The sequence below is a fragment of the Lathamus discolor genome, chromosome 2 (genome assembly GCF_037157495.1).
Source record: "Lathamus discolor isolate bLatDis1 chromosome 2, bLatDis1.hap1, whole genome shotgun sequence".
In the NCBI taxonomy this organism is placed as follows: Eukaryota; Metazoa; Chordata; class Aves; order Psittaciformes; family Psittacidae; genus Lathamus; species Lathamus discolor.
Genome location: NC_088885.1, coordinates 160231918 through 160257990, shown reverse-complemented (window position 1 = coordinate 160257990; position 26073 = coordinate 160231918). Strand labels below are relative to the sequence as shown.

General features: G+C 54.9%; 1 protein-coding gene across 5 annotated transcripts in view; it reads right to left on the bottom strand.

Moving 5' to 3' along the window:
* Window positions 1-26073, bottom strand: part of ARHGAP39 (Rho GTPase activating protein 39) — a 127641-nt gene that overhangs the window by 15407 nt on the left and 86161 nt on the right. For all 5 annotated transcript variants that reach the window (XM_065669094.1, XM_065669096.1, XM_065669092.1 and 2 more), the window contains exons 3-5: window positions 20147-20227; window positions 5896-7303; window positions 184-745 (exon numbers count right to left, since the gene is read on the bottom strand). In XM_065669094.1, coding sequence (XP_065525166.1) covers window positions 184-745; window positions 5896-7303; window positions 20147-20227 — 2051 coding nt within the window. The remainder of the gene's footprint in view (window positions 1-183; window positions 746-5895; window positions 7304-20146; window positions 20228-26073) is intronic.

Genomic DNA, 26073 nt, shown 5'->3' with positions numbered 1-26073 from the left:
TCCCATGTGCTGAGGAGGAAAGCCCGGTGGCAAAGGCCCCACCACGTTCACTGCACCTCCAGGAGGGATGCGGATGAGTTCCTCACCCATCTTCCAACCAGGAAACTCATAAAGGCGAAGGGAAAAGGAGCAAATAGGTTGTAAGATCAGCAGAAGCCACCAGGTCGGTGGTTTCCCCCTTACCTTTGGTGTCATTCACTGGATCCATGTGCCTGTAGATATATCCTTCTAGGTAGGAATGGAATTTGGGAGTGGGTGGGAAAAAGGCCAAACAAATGGCCATGAGCTCCCAGCCCCGGGCCAGGCTCTCGTATCGGAAGTTCTCGGTGGTCTGCCTGCACAGTTGGATGTAGAGCTCGTCTCTCAGCCCCTGCATGCTCCAACCCTTGGTGGCGATCTCCAAAGCCACGTTGAGCTGGTCCGTCTTGGCCCGCCGGTCCCCCATGTACATCTGAATCAGTTTAAATATCTCACAAGCTTCCTTCTTGACGTTGCGGTCGTTGGTCATGATCATGGGTTTCTTGATGGACTCGCTGCTCCAGGCCAGCATGTTGGCGATGGACACCTTCCTCCGGAAGAGCCCTTGGGTGTGCTTGTTGAAGTGCTTGGAGGCCCAGTTCTCAATGTCCGTCTCCGAAGAGGGTTTCCGGAGGTTGAAGGTGGGGAAGACGCAGCTGGCGCTGGGCATCATGTTCCTGGTCTGCCTGCTGCTCTCGAACTGCGCGCAGGCACCCAGGTCCTCTGACTAGGAGACAACAGGCAGAGAAGTCCATGTTACTGATGGCACTGGTTGTACTGCCAGACCGACCAACCCAGCAAGTAACCAACAAACCAACCAACCCACCCAACAATCCATCTATCCATCATCCATCCATCCATCATCCATCCATCCATCCATCGTCCATCCATCCATCCATCATCCATCTATCCATCCATCATCCATCCATCCATCCATCATCCATCCATCATCCATCCATCCATCCTCCATCCATCCATCATCCATCCATCCATCCATCATCCATCCATCCATCCATCATCCATCCATCATCCATCCATCCATCATCCATCCATCCATCCATCCATCCATCCATCCATCCATCCATCCATCCCTCCACCAAACCATCAAAGCAAGCAACCAACCATTCAACCATCCAACAAACCACCCACCCACCCACCAACCAACCGACCAAGCAACTACGCATCCATCCATCCATCATCCATCCATCCAACCACCCAACCAACCACCAAAGCAACCAACCACCCAAGGATCTCCTCCTCAATGGTCAGTGGTGCCATTGACCAAGACCCCCTTGACGGGTCTCAGGAGGAAGGGGATCAATGGGCACAAGTGAAGCCACTCAAGATGTTCTGGAGCCCCTTCTCACCTGGCACCACGGTCACTCGGGCTTTGCAGTCACGGACAGACACAGCTGGGGGCTGTCGATGTGGAGGAAGCAAAGGGCAAGTGGCTTCATGCTCCACCAGCCCTTCAGGCGCACCAGGTAGGGGACAACCCTGTAATGAGCCTCCCAAAGACACCTTCAAGCAGGGTTCTCCATTGGCCACATCCCTGGGAGGAGGCTGGTGGCTCCTCAAGCCATGAGGAACATGGATGTTGTTGCGTTGCATCCCATGTGGAGAGGGACACAAGCTGGAGCTAACCCAGCCTGAAGAGCACCCAGCAGGAAGGACCTCTGCAGAGCAAAGGGCACCCCTGGAGACCAGTGTCCTAATACTGGAACCAGCACAGCTCATGGGTATCACCCCAGGAGGAGGAGGGACACCCAAGCAGCTGATGACCATGGAGAAAGGCAACCACGGACACTGGGGATGTGCTGGTCCCTGGTCCTGCAGCCAACCAACATGGTGGCTTCATGAGCTGTCAGCTCCTGGGCCAGCATCTCCTGGGCTTGGTGGCCCTGGAGCCCTTCCCGTGGAAGGGAAGGACATGCCACACCAGAGGTGGCACCGTTGTCCCCACCATACATGGGGAGACCACGCTGGCGGCTTCAAGCAGGGCCCATGCACAAGGTGACCACAGCAGTGCCATGGCCTTGAGGTTGGGATTTAGATGAGGATCAGAAGAAGAAAAGCAGGAGGTAGAACCAGGGTGGGAAGAGCCAGGGCCACGTGGAGGTGGCAAGGTCAGCAGAGGACAATGAAGCCACCCAAAGAGCCACCAGAGCTGCTGCTGCTTCAAACAACCCAGGGTCCTGGTGTCCTCACTCAACAGCTCAACCCTTCCCAGTGTTGAGGTCTCCTCTATCCATGGACATCTCTCAGCTCCCATCTCACACCAGCAGGGACTTGGCCATGGGGACAGAATCACAGAATCACAGAATCCCAAGGGTTGGAAGGGACCTAAAAAGATCATCTAGTCCAACCCCCCTGCAAGAGCAGGGTAACCTACAGTACATCACACAGGAACTTGTCTAGGCGGGCCTTGAATATCTCCAGTGTAGGAGACTCCACAACCCCCCTGGGCAACCTGTTCCAGTGCTCTGTCACTCTTACAGTAAAGAAGTTCTTCCTGATGTTAACGTGGAACTTCCTATGCTCCAGTTTACACCCATTGCCCCTTGTCCTATCACTGGATATCACTGAAAAAAGCCTAGCTCCATCATCCTGACACCTACCCTTTACATATTTGTAAACATTGATGAGGTCACCCCTCAGTCTCCTCTTCTCCAAGCTAAAGAGACCCAGCTCCCTCAGCCTCTCCTCATAAGGGAGATGTTCCACTCCCCCCCTTGAGGACCCATCCCTGCTGTTCCTATGGAGGCCACATCACTCAAAAGGTCCTTGTGTGCCCTCCAACCCGCTGCTCGGCTCAAGGCACTTTGGGTGCCTTGGCTCTTCCAAAACCTGGTCCATGAGCTGGGCCATCACCAGGGAGAAGCAAAGGACCACGTTGGCTGAGGACATCAGTGAAGTCCTCACCAGGGGATGGTGTGGTCAGGACACAGGCACCAAAATGTGACGGATCTTCTGCTGTTGGAGCCGATCGGAAGTGAAGTCCAGCTCTAATCAGCACGATCCTAAATGAACTTGGAAGCTTGGGCCTCCAACAAGGAGATGAAGGTGTCCATGGCAGCTGGCCATGACCCCCATGCCCATCCCATGGGATCGGGATCCCTCCTTTCAGCTCAGGGATTAGGAGAACACCCGAGGCCAGAACTCAAGCGTGGTGGTGTGGAAGGAGGTCTTGGTGGCACATGGATGGGGTTGGGTGACACTGGGCTTGCCCCTGTCACTTGCGGTGCCCCATCACAGCCCGCGTGCATCCCTCCTCTGCCAGGTCTCCGTATCTCCCCCCGTCATCCCCAGCGCTGTTCTGCTCCTGTTTTCTTTTGCTTCTGGCACATCTTGGTGGCATGGGCCAGGGCTGCTCTGGGCCCACCGCAAGAGGCTTCCACGTCTTTGAGGGATCAGGCTACCCTGATCAGGCTACCTTTGAGGGATCAGCTCTGAGGAACCAGCTTGCCAAAGACATAGAATCATAGAATCATAGAATAGTGTGGGTTGGAAAGGACCTCAAGATCATCCAGTTCCAACCCCCTGCCATGGGCAGGGACACCTCACACTAAACCATCCCACCCAAGGCTTCATCCAACCTGGCCTTGAACACCGCCAGTGATGGAGCACTCACAACCTCCCTGGGCAACCCATTCCAGTGCCTCAGCACCCTCACAGGAAAGAATTTCCTCCTTAGATCCAATCTAAACTTCCCCTGTTGCAGTTTGAACCCGTTACCCCTTGTCCTGTCACTGCAGTCCCTGATGAAGAGTCCCTGCCCAGCATCCCTATAGGCCCCCTTCAGATACTGGAAGCTGCTCTGAGGTCCCCACGCAGCCTTCTCTTCTCCAGGCTGAACAGCCCCAACTTCCTCAGCCTGTCTTCATACGGGAGGTGCTCCAGTCCCTGATCATCCTCGTGGCCTCCTCTGGACTTGTTCCAGCAGTTCCATGTCCTTTTTATGTTGAGGACACCAGAACTGCACACAACGCTCCAGGTGAGGTCTCACAAGAGCAGAGTAGAGGGGCAGGATCACCTCCTACTTCTACCTAGAAGACCAGCTTCTAGGGACCAGCTTGCCAAGGACCAACTTCTTTGAGGGACCAAGTTACCAAGGACCAACTTCGAGGGACCAGCCTGTTAAAGACCAACCTTGGGGGACCCACTGGCCAAGAACCAACTTCTTTGATGGACCAGCTTGCTAAGGACAACTTTGAGGAACCAGCTTCCTATGGACCAACTTCATTGAAGGACCAAGTTACCAAGGACCAACCTTGAGGGACCACCTTGCCAAGAACCAACTTCTTTGAGGGACCAGCTTTCCAAGGACCAACTCTGAAGGACCAGCTTGATAAGGACCAACTTCATTGAAGGACCAAGTTACCAAGGACCAACTCTGAGGGACCACCTTGCCAAGAACCAACTTCACTGAAGGACCAAGTTACCAAGGACCAACTCTGAGGGATCACCTTGCCAAGAACCAACTTCTTTGAGGGACCAAGTTACCAAGGACCAACTCTGAGGGACCACCGTGCCAAGAACCAACTTCTTTGAGGGACCAGCTTTCCAAGGACCAACTCTGAAGGACCAGCTTGATAAGGACCAACTTCACTGAAGGACCAAGTTACCAAGGACCAACTCTGAGGGATCACCTTGCCAAGAACCAACTTCTTTGAGGGACCAAGTTACCAAGGACCAACTTTGAGGGACCACCGTGCCAAGAACCAACTTCTTTGAGGGACCAGCTTTCCAAGGACCAACTTTGAGGGACCACCTTGCCAAGAACCAACTTCATTGAAGGACCAAGTTACCAAGGACCAACTTTGAGGGACCACTGTGCCAAGAACCAACATCTTTGAGGGACCAAGTTACCAAGGACCAACTCTGAGGGACCACCTTGCCAAGAACCAGCTTCTTTGAGGGACCAAGTTACCAAGGACCAACCTTGAGGGACCACCTTGCCAAGAACCAACTTGAGGGACCAGCTTTCCAAGGACCAACTCTGAAGGACCAGCTTGATAAGGACCAGTTTCGATGAGAAATCAAACCTGGCAGCGCCATCAATCCCAACGTACCATGGAGGAGACCAAGGTGGGACCTCCATGGGGTTGCTGCCATGATCAGATGGGACAACCTGCACCAGGGTGATGAAGCTCCTCAATTACTTTCAGTCCCTACTGGGAAAACCTCCTGGGAACTTGGGAGTTACTGGTGGGTCTGGTGATGGGTTCAACCACCACTGGCATGGCTGGAGATGCGGTGGTGGGTCAGGACCCCAGCTCAGAAGTGGTGCTGCCAACGTGAAAGCCAAGGCCCAGTGGTGCTGCTCCAGCACCTCAAACCACTGTGGTTGGGCACAACGTGAGGAGCCAAGACCCATTTCTAGCAGAGGACCTCTCTGAAGATGGAAGCAGGTAGAGCAGAAAGGGGCTGATGTTCTCAATGCCATGGCCATCTCCACCGGGTCTGCAGAAGGGACATCCCTGCTTACGGGTCTCCTCCAGCTGGATAGGGACCAGAGGTGGCATTTTGGGTGTCCCCAGAATCCAGAGCTCTGGGAGGATGCTCCGAAGCCCTGCATGAGCCACCATTGGGTTGCTAAAGGAAATACGCACTGTTACCATGCAATGGTGCTGTGCCATGGAACACGATGAGTAACTACAAAGCACGTGAGCCACACATGGGTCCTGGGATCACCCAGCACAGCCAGCAACGGGTGCTTCCAGCTCCATTGGGAGCCGGATGAGTGCTCGGGGTCCAGGAGCCGGGTCCCTGACCATGGGAGGAGAAGCAGCTCCTGAGGAACCCGAGCTGATGCCGCGCGAGGGTTGGTGGCACGGGGCCCACCATGAACGCTGAGGACGTCCCCGAGGACATTACCTGAGATGGATGCAGGTAGGGCTCGGGTGAAGCCAGGTTGGTCTGCACGGAGACGCTCTTCTCCAGCAGGATCTGGGGGAAGCCCAACTTCTCAAAGGTGTTCCTCTTCCAGTGCTTGTTCTCCTGCTGCGCCAACGCCTCGTCCTCGCTGAAGGCTCTTACCACCGGACCCGGCATGGGCAGAGGGAGGGCACCATCACTTTCATAGCCAGAACCATCCTTTTGGGAGTCCCAACTGCTCCGTTGCTTCATGTGGTAATGGGCTTGTTGGGCTTCCCAAGCCAGGCGGGCTTGTGCCAGGAAGGGCTCCGGGAAGCCTCGCGCCACCTCGGCCTCCACCGCCTTGGTCTCGGTGCGGTTCAATGGTGACCTGTTGGGACCGGGGGTGGCTCGATCCTCACCCAGCATCTGCTCCCCCAGCACCTCCCTGTCCCCTGATCCGTCCGTGGAGGAGGTGTTGGGATCATGGGATAGGGAAGGCTTTCGGCTCTTCCTCTTCCTGGTGGAGGGCGAGTAGCCGGTGGAGGACATGGTGTCCTGTTGGCTGGACCATGACATGGAGTCCTCACCCTGGGCTACCTGGCCACTGGTTGGGCCAGGGCAGAACTCAGGTCCTTCCATGCTGCTGTAATCACCTGATTTGATCTCCAAACGTTGGTCCCTCACCAAGCAGGGGCTGTGCTGCAACGAGTAGGAGCCCCCGATGGGGTTGGGGGAGTATTTGTGCCTCAACCCCGTCTTCATCTTGGGGCTGGAGCCCGATTGCTCCACGTAGACCAATTGCCTGACGTACTCCTTGCCAGCGGGGCTGTACTCCAAGCTCATGAAGCGGTCGGGACACTTCTGTTTGGTGAGCACCAACTGCTGGTAGGGCGAGTTGGAGCCTTGCTTGGGCGACTGAAGGAAGGGATGAGGTTTCCTGATGGGTGACTTCTGCGGCGAGCCGGCCTTGTAGCTCCCGCTGGCTTCGTACTGCATGTCCACGGGGGGCTCGTCGTAGATGGGTGCTTGGTATTCCATGGGGGGTTCCTCATAGAGAGGGGGCTCGTAGGCGTAGCGAGGGGAGGAGGGTTGCGACTCGCTGGAGTGCTTGCGGTGCTGGGCTTGGAGCGGGGAGCAGAAGGAGTCCCCTCGGCCCAGCAGTGGGGAGCAGCTCCCCACGTGCTCGGCCCTCTTCAGGAAGGGCGACTGCTTCCTCTCGGGGAAGAACACGGAGCTGTCGGCGTCGGGGGTGAAGGTTTGCAGGTTGGGCGACTGTTGGCCGCCGGACGGGCGCCGCGAGCGGGTCCCCGGTGGGTTGTCGGCGGCGAAGCCGTTGCCTTGGTGCATGAGGAAGCTGGGCTCGCGGTCTGTCACCTTGATCAGCATCCGCTCCTTGGTGCCGGCGTTCCATCGCAGGGAGGATGTCCTGGGGGGAGAAACTGCAGTGAATGAATGTCCACAGGTGATAGACACCATCGTACTGATGCCCTGCGGCACCGCGAGAGCCAAAGGATGGACATGCCCAAGCACCCCAAGACTCTACCATCAGAAGAGCACAACCATGGTGGAATGAAGGTCCACAGGTGATAGACACCATCGTACGTGCCCTGGGACCCCTAAGACCCAAAGGATGGACATGCCCAAGCACCCCAAGACTCTACCGGAGAAGAGCACAACCATGGTGGAATGAAGGTCCACAGGTGATAGACACCATCGTACGTGCCCTGGGACCCCTAAGACCCAAAGGATGGACATGCCCAAGCACCCCAAGACTCTACCGGAGAAGAGCACAACCATGGTGGAATGAAGGTCCACAAGTGATAGACACCATCGTACGTGCCCTGGGACCCCTAAGACCCAAAGGATGGACATGCCCAAGCACCCCAAGATTCTTCCATCAGGCGAAGAGCATAACCATGGTGGAATGAAGGTCCACAAGTGATAGACACCATTGTACGTGCCCTGGGACCCCTAAGACCCAAAGGATGGACATGCCCAAGCACCCCAAGATTCTTCCATCAGGAGAAGAGCATAACCATGGTGGAATGAAGGTCCACAAGTGATAGACACCATCGTACGTGCCCTGGGACCCCTAAGACCCAAAGGATGGACATGCCCAAGCACCCCAAGACTCTACCATCAGAATAGCACAACCATGGTGGAATGAAGGTCCACAAGTGATAGACACCATCGTACTGCTGCCCTGTGGCACCTCGAGAGCCAAAGGATGGACATGCCCAAGCACCCCAAGACTCTACCGGAGAAGAGCACAACCATGGTGGAATGAAGGTCCACAAGTGATAGACACCATCGTACGTGCTCTGGGACCTATAAGACCCAAAGGATGGACATGCCCAAGCAACCCAAGATTCTTCCATCAGGAGAAGAGCATAACCATGGTGGAATGAAGGTCCACAAGTGATAGACACCACTGTACTGCTACCCTGAAACACCCAAAACCCAAAGGATGGACATGTCCAAGTATGTCAAGACCCTTCCATCAGGTGAAGAGCACATCCACGGTGGAGTGAAGGTCCCTCCAGCCCATAGGTGATAGACACCATTATACTACTGCCCTAGAACAACCCAAACCCCAGAAGATGGACATGCCAAAGCACCCCAAGACCCTTCCATCAGGTGAAGAGCACATCCATGATGGAATGAAGGTCCGTAAGTGATAGACACCACTGTACTGCTGCCATGAAACACCTCAAAAGGAAAAGGATGGACATGTCCAAGTATGCCAAGACTCTTCCATCAGATGAACCACACGTCCATGACGGAGTGAAGGTCCCTCATGCCCACAGGTAATAGACACCATCATACTGCTACCCTAGGACAACTCAAGACCCAAAAGAATGTGCCCAAGCGCCCCAAGACTCTTCTGTAAGGTGAAGAGCATGTCCATGGTGGAGGGAAGGTCCCTCATGCCCATAGGTGATAGACACCACCATACTGTTGCCCTGGGACAACCCACACCCCAGAGGATAGACCTGCCCAGGCACCCAAAGACTCTTCCATCAGGAGAAGAGCATGTCCATGGTGGAGGGAAGGTCCACAAGTGATAGATACCATTGTACTGCTCCCCTGGGACAACCCAGGACCTAAAGGATGGACCTGCTGAGGCACCCAAAGACTCTTCCATCGGGAGAAGATCAGGTCCATGATGGAGTGAAGGTCTCTCATGCCCTTAGGTGATAGACACCATCATACTACTGCTCTGGGACAACCCAAACCACGCCAAAGCACCCCAGCACTTTCCCATAAGGTGAAGAGCATGTCCATGATGGAGTGAAGGTCCACAAGTGATAGAAACCACTGTACTGCTGCCCTGGGACACCCGAAACCCAAAGGATGGACATGCCGAGGTACCCGAAGACTTTTCCATCAGGTGAACAGCATGTTGGTGATGGAGACCAGGGCATTGCCACCATCCCAAGTGCAGTGGCACCAGCTTCCATAGCCCTTAACAACCCCCAGGGTACACAGAGGATGCACAGGCTGGAAAGCCAAGCCCCACACAGCCATGACACCCCTTGGAGAGCATCTCTAGGTGACAACCCTGAATTGATCCTCTGCTCGTGTCCCGGAGCTCTTGGAGCCAAATGGTAACGGAGGAGCGACCACGGCCACACACTGGGGACAAGCGTTGGGTCAAACACAGGTTTGGGACTGTCTCATGGATGCTTGGGTGCTCAGTCCTTGCTGGGAGTGGGGATCGACCCCACCACGGTCCCCATCTTGGACCAGCCCCTTGCTGGGATCTTCCATCCCAAGGTGAGAAGGAAAAGCCACCTATACACAGCCCATCTCTCCTATCTCTCCTTGCTTTCCATTCCATGCAGCACCTGGGATTAACCCAGCTCAACCCTTCCATCCAGTTCCCTGCCTGGATTAACACCTTCCCTTGGTTCCAGGATCCTTGGAGCTGGATCCTAGCATGGTTTAGAAAGAAGCTGGAAGTCCAGAACCTTCAGACTTTGCATGGAGGGAGTCCACGGTGGGGGGACAGGGCAGGAGATGAACCTCAACCCGTGGTTTGGCTCCTATGGGGATGCCAAATGGCTCAAGGGGAGCCGGAAATCCCAACCTTGCCCTTCACAGGGGTGTCATGGAATCACAGAATGGTTTGGGTTGGAAAGGACCTTAAAGCTCCTCTGCTCTATCCATGTTCCAAGTCCTTGGGAGATGCCACCCAGGCCGGGGACACTTGGGAGGAAGAGCAGAGGTGCTTTTATGGAGGGATCTGAGCTGCTGTGCTGCAGAACATGGCGTTATCACCCAGCCCTGCTGGCACAGAAGGCACCAGTGGCACCATCGGCTCTCCCAGTTCATTCCTCTCTCATTCCCAGTTATGTTTCCACACAAACTCGTCCTTTATGCCCTTCGGACAACGGGGGAGCGAGTCCGAATACCGGGTTCTGCCCCCAGAGAGGCTCAGATAAATGTCTCCCTGCATGAGGCTCCACCACCTCGCTCCAGGGGATGTGGAGAACAATTCCTTTCCTTTCCTTTCCTTTCCTTTCCTTTCCTTTCCTTTCCTTTCCTTTCCTTTCCTTTCCTTTCCTTTCCTTTCCTTTCCTTTCCTTTCCTTTCCTTTCTCCTTTCCTTTCTCCTTTCCTTTCTCCTTTCCTTTCTCCTTTCCTTTCTCCTTTCCTTTCTCCTTTCCTTTCTCCTTTCCTTTCTCCTTTCCTTTCTCCTTTCCTTTCTCCTTTCCTTTCTCCTTTCCTTTCTCCTTTCCTTTCTCCTTTCCTTTCTCCTTTCCTTTCTCCTTTCCTTTCTCCTTTCCTTTCTCCTTTCCTTTCTCCTTTCCTTTCTCCTTTCCTTTCTCCTTTCCTTTCTCCTTTCCTTTCTCCTTTCCTTTCTCCTTTCCTTTCTCCTTTCCTTTCCTTTCCTTTCCTTTCCTTTCCTTTCCTTCCCTTTCCTTTCCTTTCCTCCCTTTCCTTTCTTCCTTTCCTTCCTTCATTTCCTTTCCTTCCTTCCTTTCCTTTCTTCCTTCCTTCCTTTCCTTCCTTCCTTCCTTCCTTCCTTCCTTCCTTCCTTCCTTCCTTCCTTCCTTCCTTCCTTCCTTCCTTCCTTCCTTCCTTCCTTCCTTCCTCCCTTCCCTTCCCTTCCCTTCCCTTCCCTTCCCTTCCCTTCCCTTCCCTTCCCTTCCCTTCCCTTCCCTTCCCTTCCCTTCCCTTCCCTTCCCTTCCCTTCCCTTCCCTTCTTCATTCCCTTTCCAGAGCAGCCTTGGAGCTCCCAAGGACCTGAGCCTCCTCCCAGCTTCTTGCTGTTGAAGACCTGCCCGAGTTTGGGTCCCTCCACATCGCCTGATGGATCTCAATCACTCACTGACCCCTTCCAGACCAAGACTCCATCTCCAGCTCTAGGAGCGTGTCCTCGATGGACCAGAGTACCAGGGCCAGGTGATGAGGAAAGCCTTGCTGGTCAGAAACACCACGAAACGGGTTCAAACTGAAACCGGGGAAGTTTAGATTGGATCTAAGGAGGAAATTCTTTCCTGTGAGGGTGCTGAGGCACTGGAATGGGTTGCCCAGGGAGGTTGTGAGTGCTCCATCCCTGGCAGTGTTCAAGGCCAGGTTGGATGAAGCCTTGTGTGGGGTGGTTTAGTGTGAGGTGTCCCTGCCCATGGCAGGGGGGTTGGAACTGGATGATCTTGAGGTCCTTTCCAACCTGAACTATTCTATGATAAACACTTGGATTCACCTCCCAGGGTCAACAGGCTAAATGATGAGTGAGGGGAGAAGAAAGCTCCATTATGGAGAGCACCAGGACCAGTTCCATACCCCTCAATTATCACAGAATCATAGAACAGTTCGGGTTGGAAAGGACCTCAAGATCATCCAGTTCCAACCCCCCTGCCATGGGCAGGGACACCTCACACTAAACCATCCCACCCAAGGCTTCATCCAACCTGGCCTTGAACACTGCCAGGGATGGAGCACTCACAACCTCCCTGGGCAACCCATTCCAGTGCCTCACCACCCTCACAGGAAAGAATTTCCTCCTTCGATCCAATCTAAACTTCCCCTGTTTCAGTTTGAACCCGCTACCCCTTGTCCTGTCACTGCAGTCCCTGATGAAGAGTCCCTCCCCAGCATCCCTATAGGCCCCCTTCAGGTACTGGAAACTGCTCTGAGGTCTCCACGCAGCCTTCTCATTTCCCACCAGTGCCGAGGTGCTGAGCCCAGAGGCAGCGGGATGAGAAGGGATTATGAACCCACCAGCACTGGATCACCTTGGCCATCAACCGAGGTCTCTTCCTTCACCCCACCACAAAGGACACTCATTTCTTCTCACCACGGTTCCTACCTGCGGTAACTGCAGCCTGGCCAGCGCATCCTCATCACCTTCCCTCCGGCTCATATCCCCAGCGAGGACCATGGCTGAGAAGCCACCAGGACGGATGCGGACTTGCATGAGGGTACTGAGGCGCTGGCACAGGGTGCCCAGAGAAGCTGTGGCTGCCCCATCCCTGGCAGTGCTCAAGGCCAGGTTGGACACAGGGGCTTGGAGCAACCTCCTCCACTGGAAGGGGTCCCTTGGAACTGGATGAGCTTTAAGGTCCCTTCCAACCCAACCATTCCATGACTTTACGGATGGAGAAGGGTTTTGCAGCCACGCCGTTGTCCTTCCCAATGACTGCTCTCCTTGCAAGGACCTTCACCCTGTCCTGCTCCCATCACCCATGGGTTTTCAGCCTGCAAAAGGAGCACCAGGGAGGAAGGGAGGGAGCTGCAAATCCATGGCTGCTCCGCAAGGAAGAGCTGCTGGATCTGATGCCCTCTTCCCATCCCAACAGCTCCCAAGCTGAAAAACCCAGGTACCACGAAGCAGTAAGAGCTGAGCACCAAGTGATGCTCAATAGAATAGCTTGGGTTGGAGAGGACCTAAAGATCATCCAGTTCCGACCCCTTCATGCTTCAACTCTTCCATCAACCCCCCAGGGCCACGAATCCACCCTAAATCCAGGTTTTTGACCCAAATACGAGGTGATAGCACCTCTTAACTCCTGGATTTGCAGCTCACATTCATGTTTCAGGCAGCACCTGCACCAGGCAACAGGAGATAGGAATAAAGATCCATGTGAAGCAGTGCTGCCCATCAAATCACGCACCCAAGGTAGAGTTGTCCATCACAGTATGAAATAGTAAACCTGAAAGCTCCATGGAGCTTCCCTGGAAAACACTGGGAAGCATCTAAATCACATTTTATCCCTGCAAAAGGAATAGTGGGAAGTGCATTTTCAGGTGGCCACGAGCAGCTCAGTCCCTCCAGTAAATGAAAGACGATGCTGGTGGGGAGGAGGAGGAGCCCTGCTGAGGCTTGAACGCTCTTGGCACAGGGAATCCTCCAGGAATTCCATGTATTTCTGCTCTCGCTGGCTTGGCACCGCGTGCCCTTTGCTATTTTCCTCCTGGTGGGGAAGGTTTCACTTACGTCTCTATGTACCTTTCCTTGACAAGCTCCTTCCCAGATCCCTCTTCATCTTCCAGCAGGAAAAATCCATTTCTTGTCCCAATTTTCCTCATTTCCACGGATCGAAACGTGTCATTTACCTAAGGGAGGGGTTTTCCCAAAGCACTCTTGTGATGTGTGCTCTTAAATCTCCCTTCTCGCCCAAACACCCCCTCTACAACCTTATCCAGCCTTTGGAATGTCAATGGCAGAGAGGAGAGGAGCTGCTGGGCGCCGTGTACGTTCCCCGTCTCCCTCATCCAGGAATTCCTTTGCTTCCAGCTCCTTTGGCTGCAGGACACAAGCAGTCCTCACCCTGCCCCATGTCCATGCTGGCAGCAGGACCACCCACAGCTCAATTTGCCCAAAACCAGTTATAACAACCAAAAACCAGAGGTGTATTTTCAATATCCATGGGTTCTACCACACCACCTTTAACATCATCCACTGGCAGCTACAGAAGGGGAAGGTGTCCCTGTCCATGGCAGGGGGTTGGAACTGGATGAGCTTTAAGGTCCTTTCCAACCCAAACCATTCCATGATTCTAGGATTCTTTGATTAAATCAGCGCAGGACTAGGGAATACATCCCAGGTCTGAATGATTAATTCAAGTAGATCGGCTTCCAAGGATTGGGAATGCAGCCACTGGAAAAGCCTGGCATTCCTGAGCACCCCACCAACACCCTGCAATGCCACCAGGTCCTTGTGCCATTCCCAGGCTGTTCCCACCACCCCCATGCCCTTGCTCTTCCTCACCTTCCTCTCCTGGACACGGAAGCCGGGTGCAGCATCTCCTCCCTGTGGCTTTTCCTCACATTCCCAAGCTTTAATGGCTTTAAGATCCCCTCATCCGGTGATAAATGGGACTGTGATCCCCCGGTGATGGGATGAGGGATGAAGGACGAGAGCGAAGGATGAGGAATGAGGATGAATGATGAAGGATGCAGCCCAGCCCCGTTTCCTCCCAGCTGGGTACCACCGCCACAGCCGGCAATGGGCGGCCACCGCTCCCATCAGCATCCCGCTGCGAAACCCGGGATCAGCGATTCCGACAGCAGGAAAACCTCCATGTGCCTGGCACGGTGCCTGAGGCCACTCCAGCAACACAAGCATCTTCCTCCAGATAGCAGAGGGAAAAGTGGGAACATGGCAAGAGCCTCCGCAGCAAGAGGTCCAAGCTGCAGAGTGAAGCCTGTGATGATCCCTCCTCAATTTTCCAGCTAGGAAACTGCCCTTAGGAGAACCATCCGGCCTTTATTATGGTGCAAAACCCAGCAGAAACCTCAATTTTGTAATAAAAGTATGGAAATTACCAATTAGGGCCAATTTGTGACTAAATTAGGGGGAAGGAGACAGATTAAACCCCACCAGCCCTAAGACTTCACTGCTCTTCATCTCCAAGTATTGACGGTCCCCACGATTCGTATGTAGAAAATCCCAAGCTTTAAGCAAATATAAAGATCCCAGAGCTTAAACTGTGCCTAAAAGGTTAAATTCATGCTCAAGCACTGATTTCTCACTGTTTGTATGAGATTAGGGGTCACCAGCGGTGGCCACAACCTCACCATGACACGTCCAACCCTTCCAGGATCGCTCATGGAATGGTTTGGGTTGGAAAGCACCTGAAGATCACCCAGTTCCAACGCTCCTACCGTGGGCAGGGACAGCGACACTTGCAATCTCTGTTCCTGTCTGTATCTACAAGCATGGAAATCTCGTGTTCTCCTTGGGCTTCATTTCACATGAACCCTTCAAACTGGTCCAACCCAATTCCTCCACGAAGCAGCGGGATTGAGGTGGAATCTGCGCTGTTCGGGCAACAAAAGGGTTATTGGGAGAGAGGTGGGAGGGCCAGGATCAAGCTCCCAACCTCCGCGTGGACCCCAGTGATGCCAAACTGGTTTCTGTGGTCAAACTCATGTCCGAGCAATGATCTGGATGGGGAAGGAGAGAGCTGAGCCGTGGCTTGGGCTGAGCTCTCCTGGTGAACCAGAGCTGGTGTAAAACCAGCCTGGCACAGCAGGGAGCAGTCTTGGGCTTGCTTTGCGTCCTGTTCTCATCATAGGATCATGGAATGGGTTGGGAGGGACCTCAAAGCTCCTCCAGCTCCAACCCCTGCCCCAGGCAGGGACCCCTTCCACTGGAGCAGCTTGCTCCAAGCCCCTGTGTCCAACCTGGCCTTGAGCACTGCCAGGGATGGGGCAGCCACAGCTTCTCTGGGCACCCTGTGCCAGCGCCTCACCACCCTCACAGGGAAGAGCTTCTGCCTAAGAGCTCAGCTCAGTCTCCCCTGGGGCAGGTTCAAGCCATTCCCCTTGGCCTGTCCCTGCATCCCTTGTCCCAAGCCCCTCTCCATGTTCCCTGCATCCCTTTTAGGCACTGGAGCTGCTCTGAGGTCTCCCCTTGGTTTGGATCACGAAGGTCTCAAGGCACGAGGGGACAGGGCTCCTTAGGAACCCAAAAGAGGAAGCACGAGCTCCGGGTCTGCCAAGCTGGCAGCCCCCCAGCACCACCGATCCCGGTGTCCGTGTCAGGCACGGCACGGACGGGCACAGATGCCTGCGGGCAGCTGAAGCAGCTCCCCAGGAGGCAGGCAGGGCTGGCGTCCCCATCTGCCATGGGTGATCCAAGCCAGCTCCCAAAGCAGCCTGTTCCCTCACCCCCAAACGGCACGGAGCAGGATGAGATCTTCCCCTCCTTCAGAGGGAGCACGGAGCAGCCTTTGCTGTTGGGATGAATCAGGTGTGAAGCACAAAGAGAGCAGAGGCGCCATGTCCCTAACGAGCAGATCAGTGGGGGACACGGTTGCTTGGTCTCCATCAGCAGGACAAGCTCCTACAGTGGTGGGGTTGAGCTTGTGCCCAAGTAGATTTCACGTTCCCTGTGCGTGAAGTTGGATCATGGAATCATAGAATAGTTTGGGTTGGAAAGGACCTCAAGATCATCCAGTTCCAACCCCCCTGCCATGGGCAGGGACACCTCACACTAAACCATCCCACCCAAGGCTTCATCCAACCTGGCCTTGAACACTGCCAGGGATGGAGCACTCACAACCTCCCTGGGCAACCCATTCCAGTGCCTCAGCACCCTAACAGGAAAGAATTTCCTCCTTAGATCCAATCTAAACTTCCCCTGTTTCAGTTTTAACCCGTTACCCCTTGTCCTGTCACTACAGTCCCTGACGAAGAGTCCCTCCCCAGCATCCCTATAGGCCCCCTTCAGATACTGGAAGCTGCTCTGAGGTCTCCACGCAGCCTTCTCTTCTCCAGGCTGAACAGCCCCAACTTCCTCAGCCTGTCTTCATACGGGAGGTGCTCCAGCCCCTGATCATCCTCGTGGCCTCCTCTGGACTTGTCCCAACAGTTCCATGTCCTTTTTATGTTGAGGACACCAGAACTGCACACAGTGCTCCAGGTGAGGTCTCACAAGAGCAGAGCAGAGGGGCAGGATCACCTCCTTCGCCCTGCTGGTCACGCTCCTTTGGATGCAGCCCAGGATCCGGTTGGTTTCTGGGCTGCGAGCGCACACTGCAGCCGGCTCATGTTCATTTTCTCATCGACCAGCACCCCCAAGTCCTTCTCCGCAGGGCCGCTCTGAATCTCTCCTCTGCCCAGCCTGTAGCTGTGCCTGGAATGGTTTGGGTTGGAAAGGACCATAAAGCTCCTCCAGCTCCAACCCCTGCCATGAGCAGGGACCCCTTCCACTGGAGCAGGGTGCTCCAAGTCCCTGTGTCCAACCTGGCCTTGAGCACTGCCAGGGATGGGGCAGCCACAGCTTCTCTGGGCACCCTGTGCCAGCGCCTCAGCACCCTCACAGGGAAGAGCTTCTGCCTAAGAGCTCAGCTCAGTCTCCCCTCGGGCAGGTTCAAGCCATTCCCCTTGCCCTGTCCCTGCCTCCCCTGTCCCAAGCCCCTCTCCATGCTCCCTGCAGCCCCTTCAGGCACTGGAGCTGCTCTCGGGTGTCCCCGTGCTGATGCCGCAGCAGCTCCCGCCTCGCTCCATCCCTGCATCCATGCTCCAGCCCTGGCAGCAAACCCATCCCGTGGGGGCCGCGGCGCTGCAGCCCCTGCTCAGCCCCGGCTCGGTCCGGGCAGCGGGAGGGAGCCGAGGGCTCTGCTCCATCCTGACGTGGGGCTGCAGCGGGGCCGGCACAGGGGAGGTGCTGAGCAGAGCAGGGAGCGAGCTCTGAGCCCGGCCGAGCAGAGGAGGAGCGACCCTGCCCGAGGGGAGCGGTTGGATGTGGGGCTCAGCCCTGCTCGTCCCTTCCATGGGCAGCTCAAGAGGGAAAGCCCAGCTCCAGCGGGAAGGAGCCATCACCGCCGGTGTCACCGCAGGCTTGGATGGGGAAGGCTCTGGCGTCCCCTGCGCGGTCACAAGAGAGACATTGAGGGGCTGGAGAGGGACCAGAGAAGGGAACGGAGCTGGGGCAGGGCCTGGAGCACAGCGGGGATGGGGAAGGGCTCAGGGAGCTGGGGGGCTCAGATGGAGGAGAGAAGGCTCAGGGGGGACCTGATGGCTCCCTACAAGTGCCTGAGAGGAGGATGGAGCCAGGAGGGGCTGGGCTCTGCTCCCAAGGAACAAGGGATGGGACAAGAGGAACCGGCCTCAAGCTGCACCAGGGCAGGTTTAGATGGAGCTGAGGAACAATTCCTGCCCCAGAGGGTGCTCAGGCATTGGAACAGGCTGCCCAGGGCAGGGCTGCAGTCACCATCCCTGCAAGTGCTCACACCCCCTCAGTGCCATGGGGCAGGGGTGGCCTTGGCAGGGCTGGGAATGGTTGGACTGGGTGAGCTTAAAGGGCTTTTCCAGCCTGGTTATTCCATGGTTCTGGGACCCTCCCGTGTCCCAGGAGCAGAAGGACTGAGGCTGTCACTGCTTTGCTGCTCCATGTCCAACACTGCATCTCCCTCCATCAGGAAGCTCCGGCATCTCCCCGGTGGCCACAGAGCCCTGAGCACCTGCATGGCAGGGGGCTGGAACCGCATGGTCCTAAGGTCCCTTCCAGCCCTCACTGTTCTATGAGTCTGTGATGATCCCATGGGGTACCGGAGCTGCACCCCATAGGGACCATGGAGCAAAGAGGCTCTCAGAGGCTGCGTCCTGGAAGAGGAGACATTCAGAGGTTCTAAAGCGCATCTCCATCAGCTTCGGACCCTGCACCCATTGACCGGCCAACACCAATGCGTGTCAATGACAAGAAACCTGGGATTCATCCCACAAACACGCATGGATTAGCAGAGCTCAACCTTCCCAACAGAACCACAGGAGGAAAACACGAGGCCACCAAGCAACCGGGCGCCAGGGACCACCAAGCAGAAGGAATGGAGAGGAAAGGGTTAAAAAGGTTCATGGTGATCGCCTGTCTCCATGGGATTTGGAGGCAAATGCCTCCTAGACAGATGGAGCGAGGCTTCATCCTCTTAACGACACCCCTAATCTTCATCCCATCAGGAGAGCTCAGCACTTGGGCTCTGGGAGCACCAAGGAGAGGAGGAATCCTCACCTGCTCCTGAAGATGCTGCTGGTGATGAGGCAGCTGCACCCCAAAGCTGTGCTTGGGGTTGGTGATCATAGAAGATGGGTTGGGTTGAAGGGACCTTAAAGCCCATCCAGCTCCAACCCCTGCCACAGGCAGGGAACCCTTCCACTGGAGCAGGGTGCTCCAAGCCCCTGTGTCCAACCTGGCCTTGAGCACTGCCAGGGATGGGGCAGCCACAGCTTCTCTGGGCACCCTGTGCCAGCGCCTCAGCACCCTCCCAGGGAAGAGCTTCTGCCTAAGAGCTCAGCTCAGTCTCCCCTCGGGCAGGTTCAAGCCATTCCCCTTGGCCTGTCCCTACAGGCCCTTGTCCCAAGCCCCTCTCCAGCTTTCCTGGAGCTCCTTTAGGCGCTGGGAGCTGCCCTATGGAGACAGCGCATTGAACCACCCGGGCTTGCTGCAGTGATGGATGAAATCATAGAATCATAGAATCATAGAATAGTGTGGGTTGGAAAGGACCTCAAGATCATCCAGTTCCAACCCCCTGCCGTGGGCAGGGACACCTCACACTAAACCATCCCACCCAAGGCTTCATCCAACCTGGCCTTGAACACCGCCAGGGATGGAGCACTCACAACCTCCCTGGGCAACCCATTCCAGTGCCTCAGCACCCTCACAGGAAAGAATTTCCTCCTTAGATCCAATCTAAACTTCCCCTGTTTAAGTTTTAACCCATTACCCCTTGTCCTGTCACTACAGCCCCTGACGAAGAGTCCCTCCCCAGCATCCCTATAGGCCCCCTTCAGGTACTGGAAGGCTGCTCTGAGGTCTCCACGCAGCCTTCTCTTCTCCAGAAAAACCCAGAAATCCATACCCACATGAACCTGCTTCTAGGCAATGCAAAGCCTGTAGGAAAGAGCCTAGGAACTGGATGCAGTAGATGTGATGGAACGTTCTGGGCCATCCCCAAAAGTCCCGTGCTAATGGTGGAACCTATTGAGCATCCACAGACTACGAGCTCGACCAGGCTGACAGCCCTGTGTGCTCCTCTTGCCCTGCTCCAGTTTGCGGCCATGGGAAGGATGCACTCAAAAGAGGACCACCCCATAGAGGATGGATGGCTCCTGCTCCAAAGAACCATCAAAATCCACCTTAGGGTTTATTTAAGGGTTGTGGTAAAGCTACAAAACACCAGCACACGATGGGAAGGGGATGCGGAGGACCAGCAGAGCACAAAGACATCGGTGTCACTGCCCCATTCGCACACGTAAACCACGGGTTGTCCCACGTCCCACCTCACCCAACCCCGACACCAAAGGGACACATGGGCTACCTGTAGTGCAGGAGTTGACCTTCCGCGCTGTAATCCCGATAGATGTCATATTCCTTCTCAAACACTCCGGAAGGCGACGAGCTGCAACAAAGAGCGAACAAGGAGTTACCGACAGCGACCACAACGTCCACGTGCCCTAAGCAAAGTCTCCTTTGCTCTAGGATGAATGGAGATCCATCCGTGGAGGTGGGCTCCCTGTCCCACCGGCCCGGGCTCCGCACTCGGGATCACATCAAGCTCGGGGTCATTTATCCCATTACGGAGCAGAGGATGACCAAGCTCTCCATGGTGATGGTCTCCAGCTTCACTTCACACCCTGCAAACACCACATTCCCCCTTAAGCCATGGTTTTTGGTGAAGAATGGCCCTAGATAGGCTTGGACAGATCCCAAACATCCCATAGCCTTGCCCCTGCCATGGTCCTTTTCCAAGGGAAGCCCTTCCTCATGCCTTGAGCATCGCCCTTGTTCCTCTCATGGTCAGAGCCAACATGGGCAGAGGTGATGACCACAAGAAAAGCCTTTTTGGGCCCATTTTCGTCTACGCATTGCAGCTGGTTGCACCTGAACCTACAGAACCCTCATGGGAGAAGGCCACAGCACCAAGAGCCACCAACCGGCTCCAAGAGACACCCTATCTGAGCACACTGCTTGGAGAAACATGGAAAAAGCACCTGGAAGGGCAGGAAGTTCAATGCCCAGATTTTTGGGGTGATTTCAGCAAGTTTTGAGCAAGAAGATGCCACGAGGTCACAACACGCAGAGTGTCAAGACTAAGAGCTGCGTCCAGCGTCAGGTTTGGCTCACGTTGGGAAGATGTGGCCAGAGAAGCTGTGGCTGCCCCATCCCTGGCAGTGTCCAAGGCCAGGTTGGATGGGGCTTGGAGCACCCTGCTCCAGTGGAAGGTGTCCCTGTCCATAGCAAGGGGTTGGAACTGGATAAGCTTTGAGGTCCCTTCAACCCAACGCAGTCTGGGATCCTATGAAAGACCAGAAGCAGGAGACAATCTGTCCTGTTCTGGAGGACAAAGGTGCTGAGTTCACGGATGTTTTGCTTCTCCATCAATAACTGAAGACATTTTGCAGACCCACGTTTGGTTCTGGGTCTCCCGAGTTACTGATGTTGGAGCAAAACCTGTTCTAACCAACAAGTCAACCCGTCCTGCTATGGCAGTGCTGCACTCGTGTTGAAGGGTTGAACCTTCTCTCCTCCAGGAGAAGTCACATCGGGTCCCTCCTGTTCTCCTCGCACATCACCTTCTCCAGCCCCTCACCATCCTGGTGTCTCACTCAAGTTCATCGAGCTTTTCTTGCCCTGGAGAACCCAAAACTGTGGTCTAATGGAGAGCAATTGCTTCCCTTGATCTATGGGGATGGCGATGGCTTCCTACAGGCTGTGGGTCTGCTGGATGCCACCAGCCTCCCTCCCTACCAACGTGTGCTGTTCACCCTCATTGAGCATAGAGCTCCCCGAGCCTCCTGGGTCCTGGTACCCAGGCACTGCCCAGAGCGGGTCAGTCCATCCCAACTGCTCCACGTGGCCTTGCTGAGCTCCAGGGGGTTCTTCCCAGCCTGTCCTCCCTCCTCCAGGTCCCTCTGGCCACCAGCCCTGCCCTCAAACCAAGCAGCTCATCTGCAGACAAGGGCGACTTCCGTCTCCTCTGCAGGTTACTGATAAGGGTATGGAAGAGGAGAGGTCCCGGGATGGGCCTGGGAGGAGTTTCCATCACAGCCAAGCATCAGGGTGGGTGCAAAGAATCAACCACCACCCTCTGAGCCTGATGATCCGGTTTTGTACCCATTAGTGTCCTTGTCTAGACTCTAATGTCCAACTGGGACACAAGGATGCCACGTAAGGTACAGCAAACACCTTGCTAGGGTCAAGGCAGCCCATCCAGATAAGCAGTCGTATCATTAGCAGTCGGGTTGGTCAACCATGGTAAATCCATGCTGGCCATTCCCAACCACCTTTGCATCATCCATGTCCAAGAGGACTTGTTCCATGGTCAAGGTAATGCTGACCAACCTTTAACCCCCTCAGGCTGTGGACAGGTCGCTGTCACCCTTGCAGATGTCACCATAGTCTTGCCAATGCCACCCTCAGCATGGCTCTCCCTTGGGTAGCCTCCTCCTTCCCAACCCAAGCATTTCTTGCCTCCACCATCCTTTGCCTCCTGTGCCATAAAGCTGGTGAACAGGGCCAAAGCCTGCACCTCCGCAACACCAAAAGAACCATCAGAGAACATCCTTAAACCGAGATGTCACAACCTCAGACAAGTGGCAAGACTACATAGAATCATAGAATAGTTAGGGCTGAAAAGGACCTCAAGATCATCCAGTTCCAACCCCCCTGCCATGGGCAGGGACACCTCACACTAAACCATCCCACCCAAGGCTTCATCCAACCTGGCCTTGAGCACTGCCAGGGATGGAGCACTCACAACCTCCCTGGGCAACCCATTCCAGTGCCTCACCACCCTAACAGGAAAGAATTTCCTCCTTAGATCCAATCTAAACTTCCCCTGTTTCAGTTTGAACCCGTTACCCCTTGTCCTGTCACTGCAGTCCCTGACGAAGAGTCCCTCCCCAGCATCCCTATAGGCCCGGATTCTGACGGGAGGTGCAGGTTCTGTACCAACATCTCAGTCCTGCTGTCCTATATGACGCACTAAAGTCGATTTAATCAGCTTTTCAGGCCAATTTATTTCACCAGAAGCACCAAATCTTCCTCTAAAACTCCAATTATGAAGACAGGCTGAGGAAGTTGGGGCTGTTCAGCCTGGAGAAGAGAAGGCTGCGTGGGGACCTCAGAGCAGCCTTCCACTGTCTGAAGGGGGCCTATAGGGATGCTGGGGAGGGACTCTTCGTCAGGGACTGCAGTGACAGGACAAGGGGGAACGGGTTCAAACTTAAACAGGGGAAGTTTAGATTGGATCTAAGGAGGAAATTCTTTCCTGTGAGGGTGCTGAGGCACTGGAATGGGTTGCCCAGGGAGGTTGTGAGTGCTCCATCCCTGGCAGTGTTCAAGGCCAGGTTGGATGAAGCCTTGGGTGGGATGGTTTAGTGTGAGGTGTCCCTGCCCATGGCAGGGGGGTTGGAACTGGATGATCTTGAGGTCCTTTCCAACCCGAACTATTCTATGATTCTATGATTCTAAATTATCTGCAACTGAGGATCTGAACTTGTCCCTGAAGTCAATTCAACCAAACCAAACCAAGAGCCCTTCCCTTCTGGATGGCAGCGGTCAAGGAGATGCAGAGGCACCGAACCCCAATTGAAATCAGTCCTGAGCACCTTCATATTCACGGAGATGATGAAACCACTGCACACGGGCCAAGGGATCCTCACGTCTCTTAATCAGGAGTGAAGTGATAGGGCAAGGGGTGATGGGGTCAGACTGGAACAGGGCAGATTTAGGTTGGATCTAAGGCAGAAGCTGTGCCCTGTGAGGGTGCTGAGGCGCTGGCACAGGGTGCCCAGAGAAGCTGTGGCTGCCCCATCCCTGGCAGTGCTCAAGGCCAGGTTGGACACAGGGGCTTGGAGCACCCTGCTCCAGTGGGAGGGGTCCCTGCCCGTGGCAGGGGTTGGAGCTGGAGGAGCTTGAAGGTCCCTTCCAACCCAGATAACCCCATGATCCTACGCCTTGCATTAGACAGATTCAACGAAAACGCTGTCTGTATTGTGCTAAATGCAACCCAAATGGTTATTCCTCCACAAATGTCAACCTGAGTGCTTATTCCAGTAAAAAATCATAGAATCACAGAATAGTTAGGGCTGGAAAGGACCTCAAGATCATCCAGTTCCAACCCCCCTGCCATGGGCAGGGACACCTCTCACTAAACCATCCCACCCAAGGCTTCATCCAACCTGGCCTTGAACACTGCCAGGGATGGAGCACTCACAACCTCCCTGGGCAACCCATTCCAGTGCCTCAGCACCCTCACAGGAAAGAATTTCCTCCTTAGATCCAATCTAAACTTCCCCTGTTTCAGTTTGAACCCGTTACCCCTTGTCCTGTCACTACAAAAAAAAGAAGCCTTGTGACATGTCTGCTTTGAGAGGCAACAAACATCACCCTAAAGCCATAGACTCGTTTGGCTTGGCAAGGACCTGAGACCATCCCATTTCAACCCCCTGCCATGGTCACCTTACCGTAATGGGAAGAGATCTCCCTCCAGCCCCACATCTGCCCACACCCGAGCCTGCAGCTCAGGAATCCTGACTTTGAGACCCTGGAGCTACTCCAGAACAACCCCGTGCACCAACAAAGCTGGTGCCGCACCAGAACAGGCTCCAGAACACAGACGTTGAGCTCCTGCAGCTCCATCCATGCTGCCTGCACCAGCGCTGCCTTGACCAAGGGGATGAAGGCAGCTCAATAAGGGGAAATCAAAGCCATTCAAACGCCACGAGAAGAGGGGCCTCTCTGGCTTCCACCCTTCATCGGCCCAAACACAGGACTCCTAATCCCTTATTTGACTAATGGGATCTTGGACAACCCTAATTATGGTGGAGCCAGACTCCAAACCCTAGTGACAAACGTCTTCTATGGGAGTCTACGAAGACGGATGCTTGAGGTGCTCTCTGCGCTGCTGAGATACAGGGGATGCTCCGAAAAGCTGCCAACGTTTGCTCTTTGGTGAGGACAGCTTCATCCGAGCACGCATAGGGCATGGGTACCGCAAGGTCCCTTGGCTCCGTCCCTGATGCAACACTTTGTGAGCACGAAAAGGAGCAGGTTTTGGAGCCCTCAGCACCACAGGGATGTGGAGCTGCTGGATTGAGGCCAGAGGAGGCCATGGAGATGCTGCAGGGGATGGAGCAGCCCTGCTCTGGAGCCAGGCTGAGAGAGCTGGGCTGGGGCAGCCTGGAGAAGGGCTTGGGACAAGGGATGCAGGGATGGGATGAGGAGGAACGGCTCCAACTGGAAGAGGGAAGAGCTGGATCAGACCTTGGGATGAAGTTCATCACCATGAGGGTGCTGGGACACTGGTAAGGGGTTGAATGGAGAAGTTCTGGATGCTCCATCCCTGGCAGTGCTCAAGGCCAGGTTGGACACAGGGGCTCGGGGCAACCTGCTCCAGTGGAAGGGGTCCCTGCCTGTGGAATTGGATGAGCTTTAAGATCCCTTCCAACCCAAAGCACTCCATGCTTCTACCTTTAAACCGCTCACCAGGTCTAAAGGTGGCCTGAGATGAGCATTAACACCCAACAGCTTCAAGCTGAACCTCAAACCAGCAGAAAGCATCAGGAGCAGGAGCACCATCCCCATCCCTGGAGCATGAAAGGGGCAGGAGCACATCTGGAGCTCCTTCCCACCTCTCCCAGCATTTCCAAAAGGCACAATTCCATTTCTTCCCAGTGGGAACCTTCTCCCAGCTGGGATGGAGGACATTCGAAGGTGATGTTCCAACAACGCCTTAAACCGTGGATTCCAAAGGCTCCAGCATAGACACAACCTTGTTTCTGTCATTTTTAGCATGGGAACCTAGTCAGAGCAGCAAACATCTATTAAATTTAAGGAAAAAAACAGGAAATTCAGTATTTTTCCCTCTGGGATAGGAAGTGGCACCATTTCACAGCAGCTCCGTGAGCAGCATTCCATTTATTTTTAGACCGAAGGGAAAGGGCCTGGACTGAAATAGCACAGCTCAATGGCAAGGCCAGGAATAGAACTGAAATCCCAGCTCCTAATCCCCTGCTCTAATCACTGCCCTGGAAGGCTTCATACCCTTAATTACAGCCCCTGCTCCTGATGGCAGGGGGAAGATGTGTTTCTATGGAGTTCCGTGAAGCGCAGTTTGGGGATCTACGTCACATCCCATCCTTATATCCATGGGCAAATATCCACCTAATCCCGAGTCCTGTTTTGCAGCAGAAAGTGGAGAATTCAAGGAGAAGGTATTAAAAGGAAAGAGAGATGAGAGCT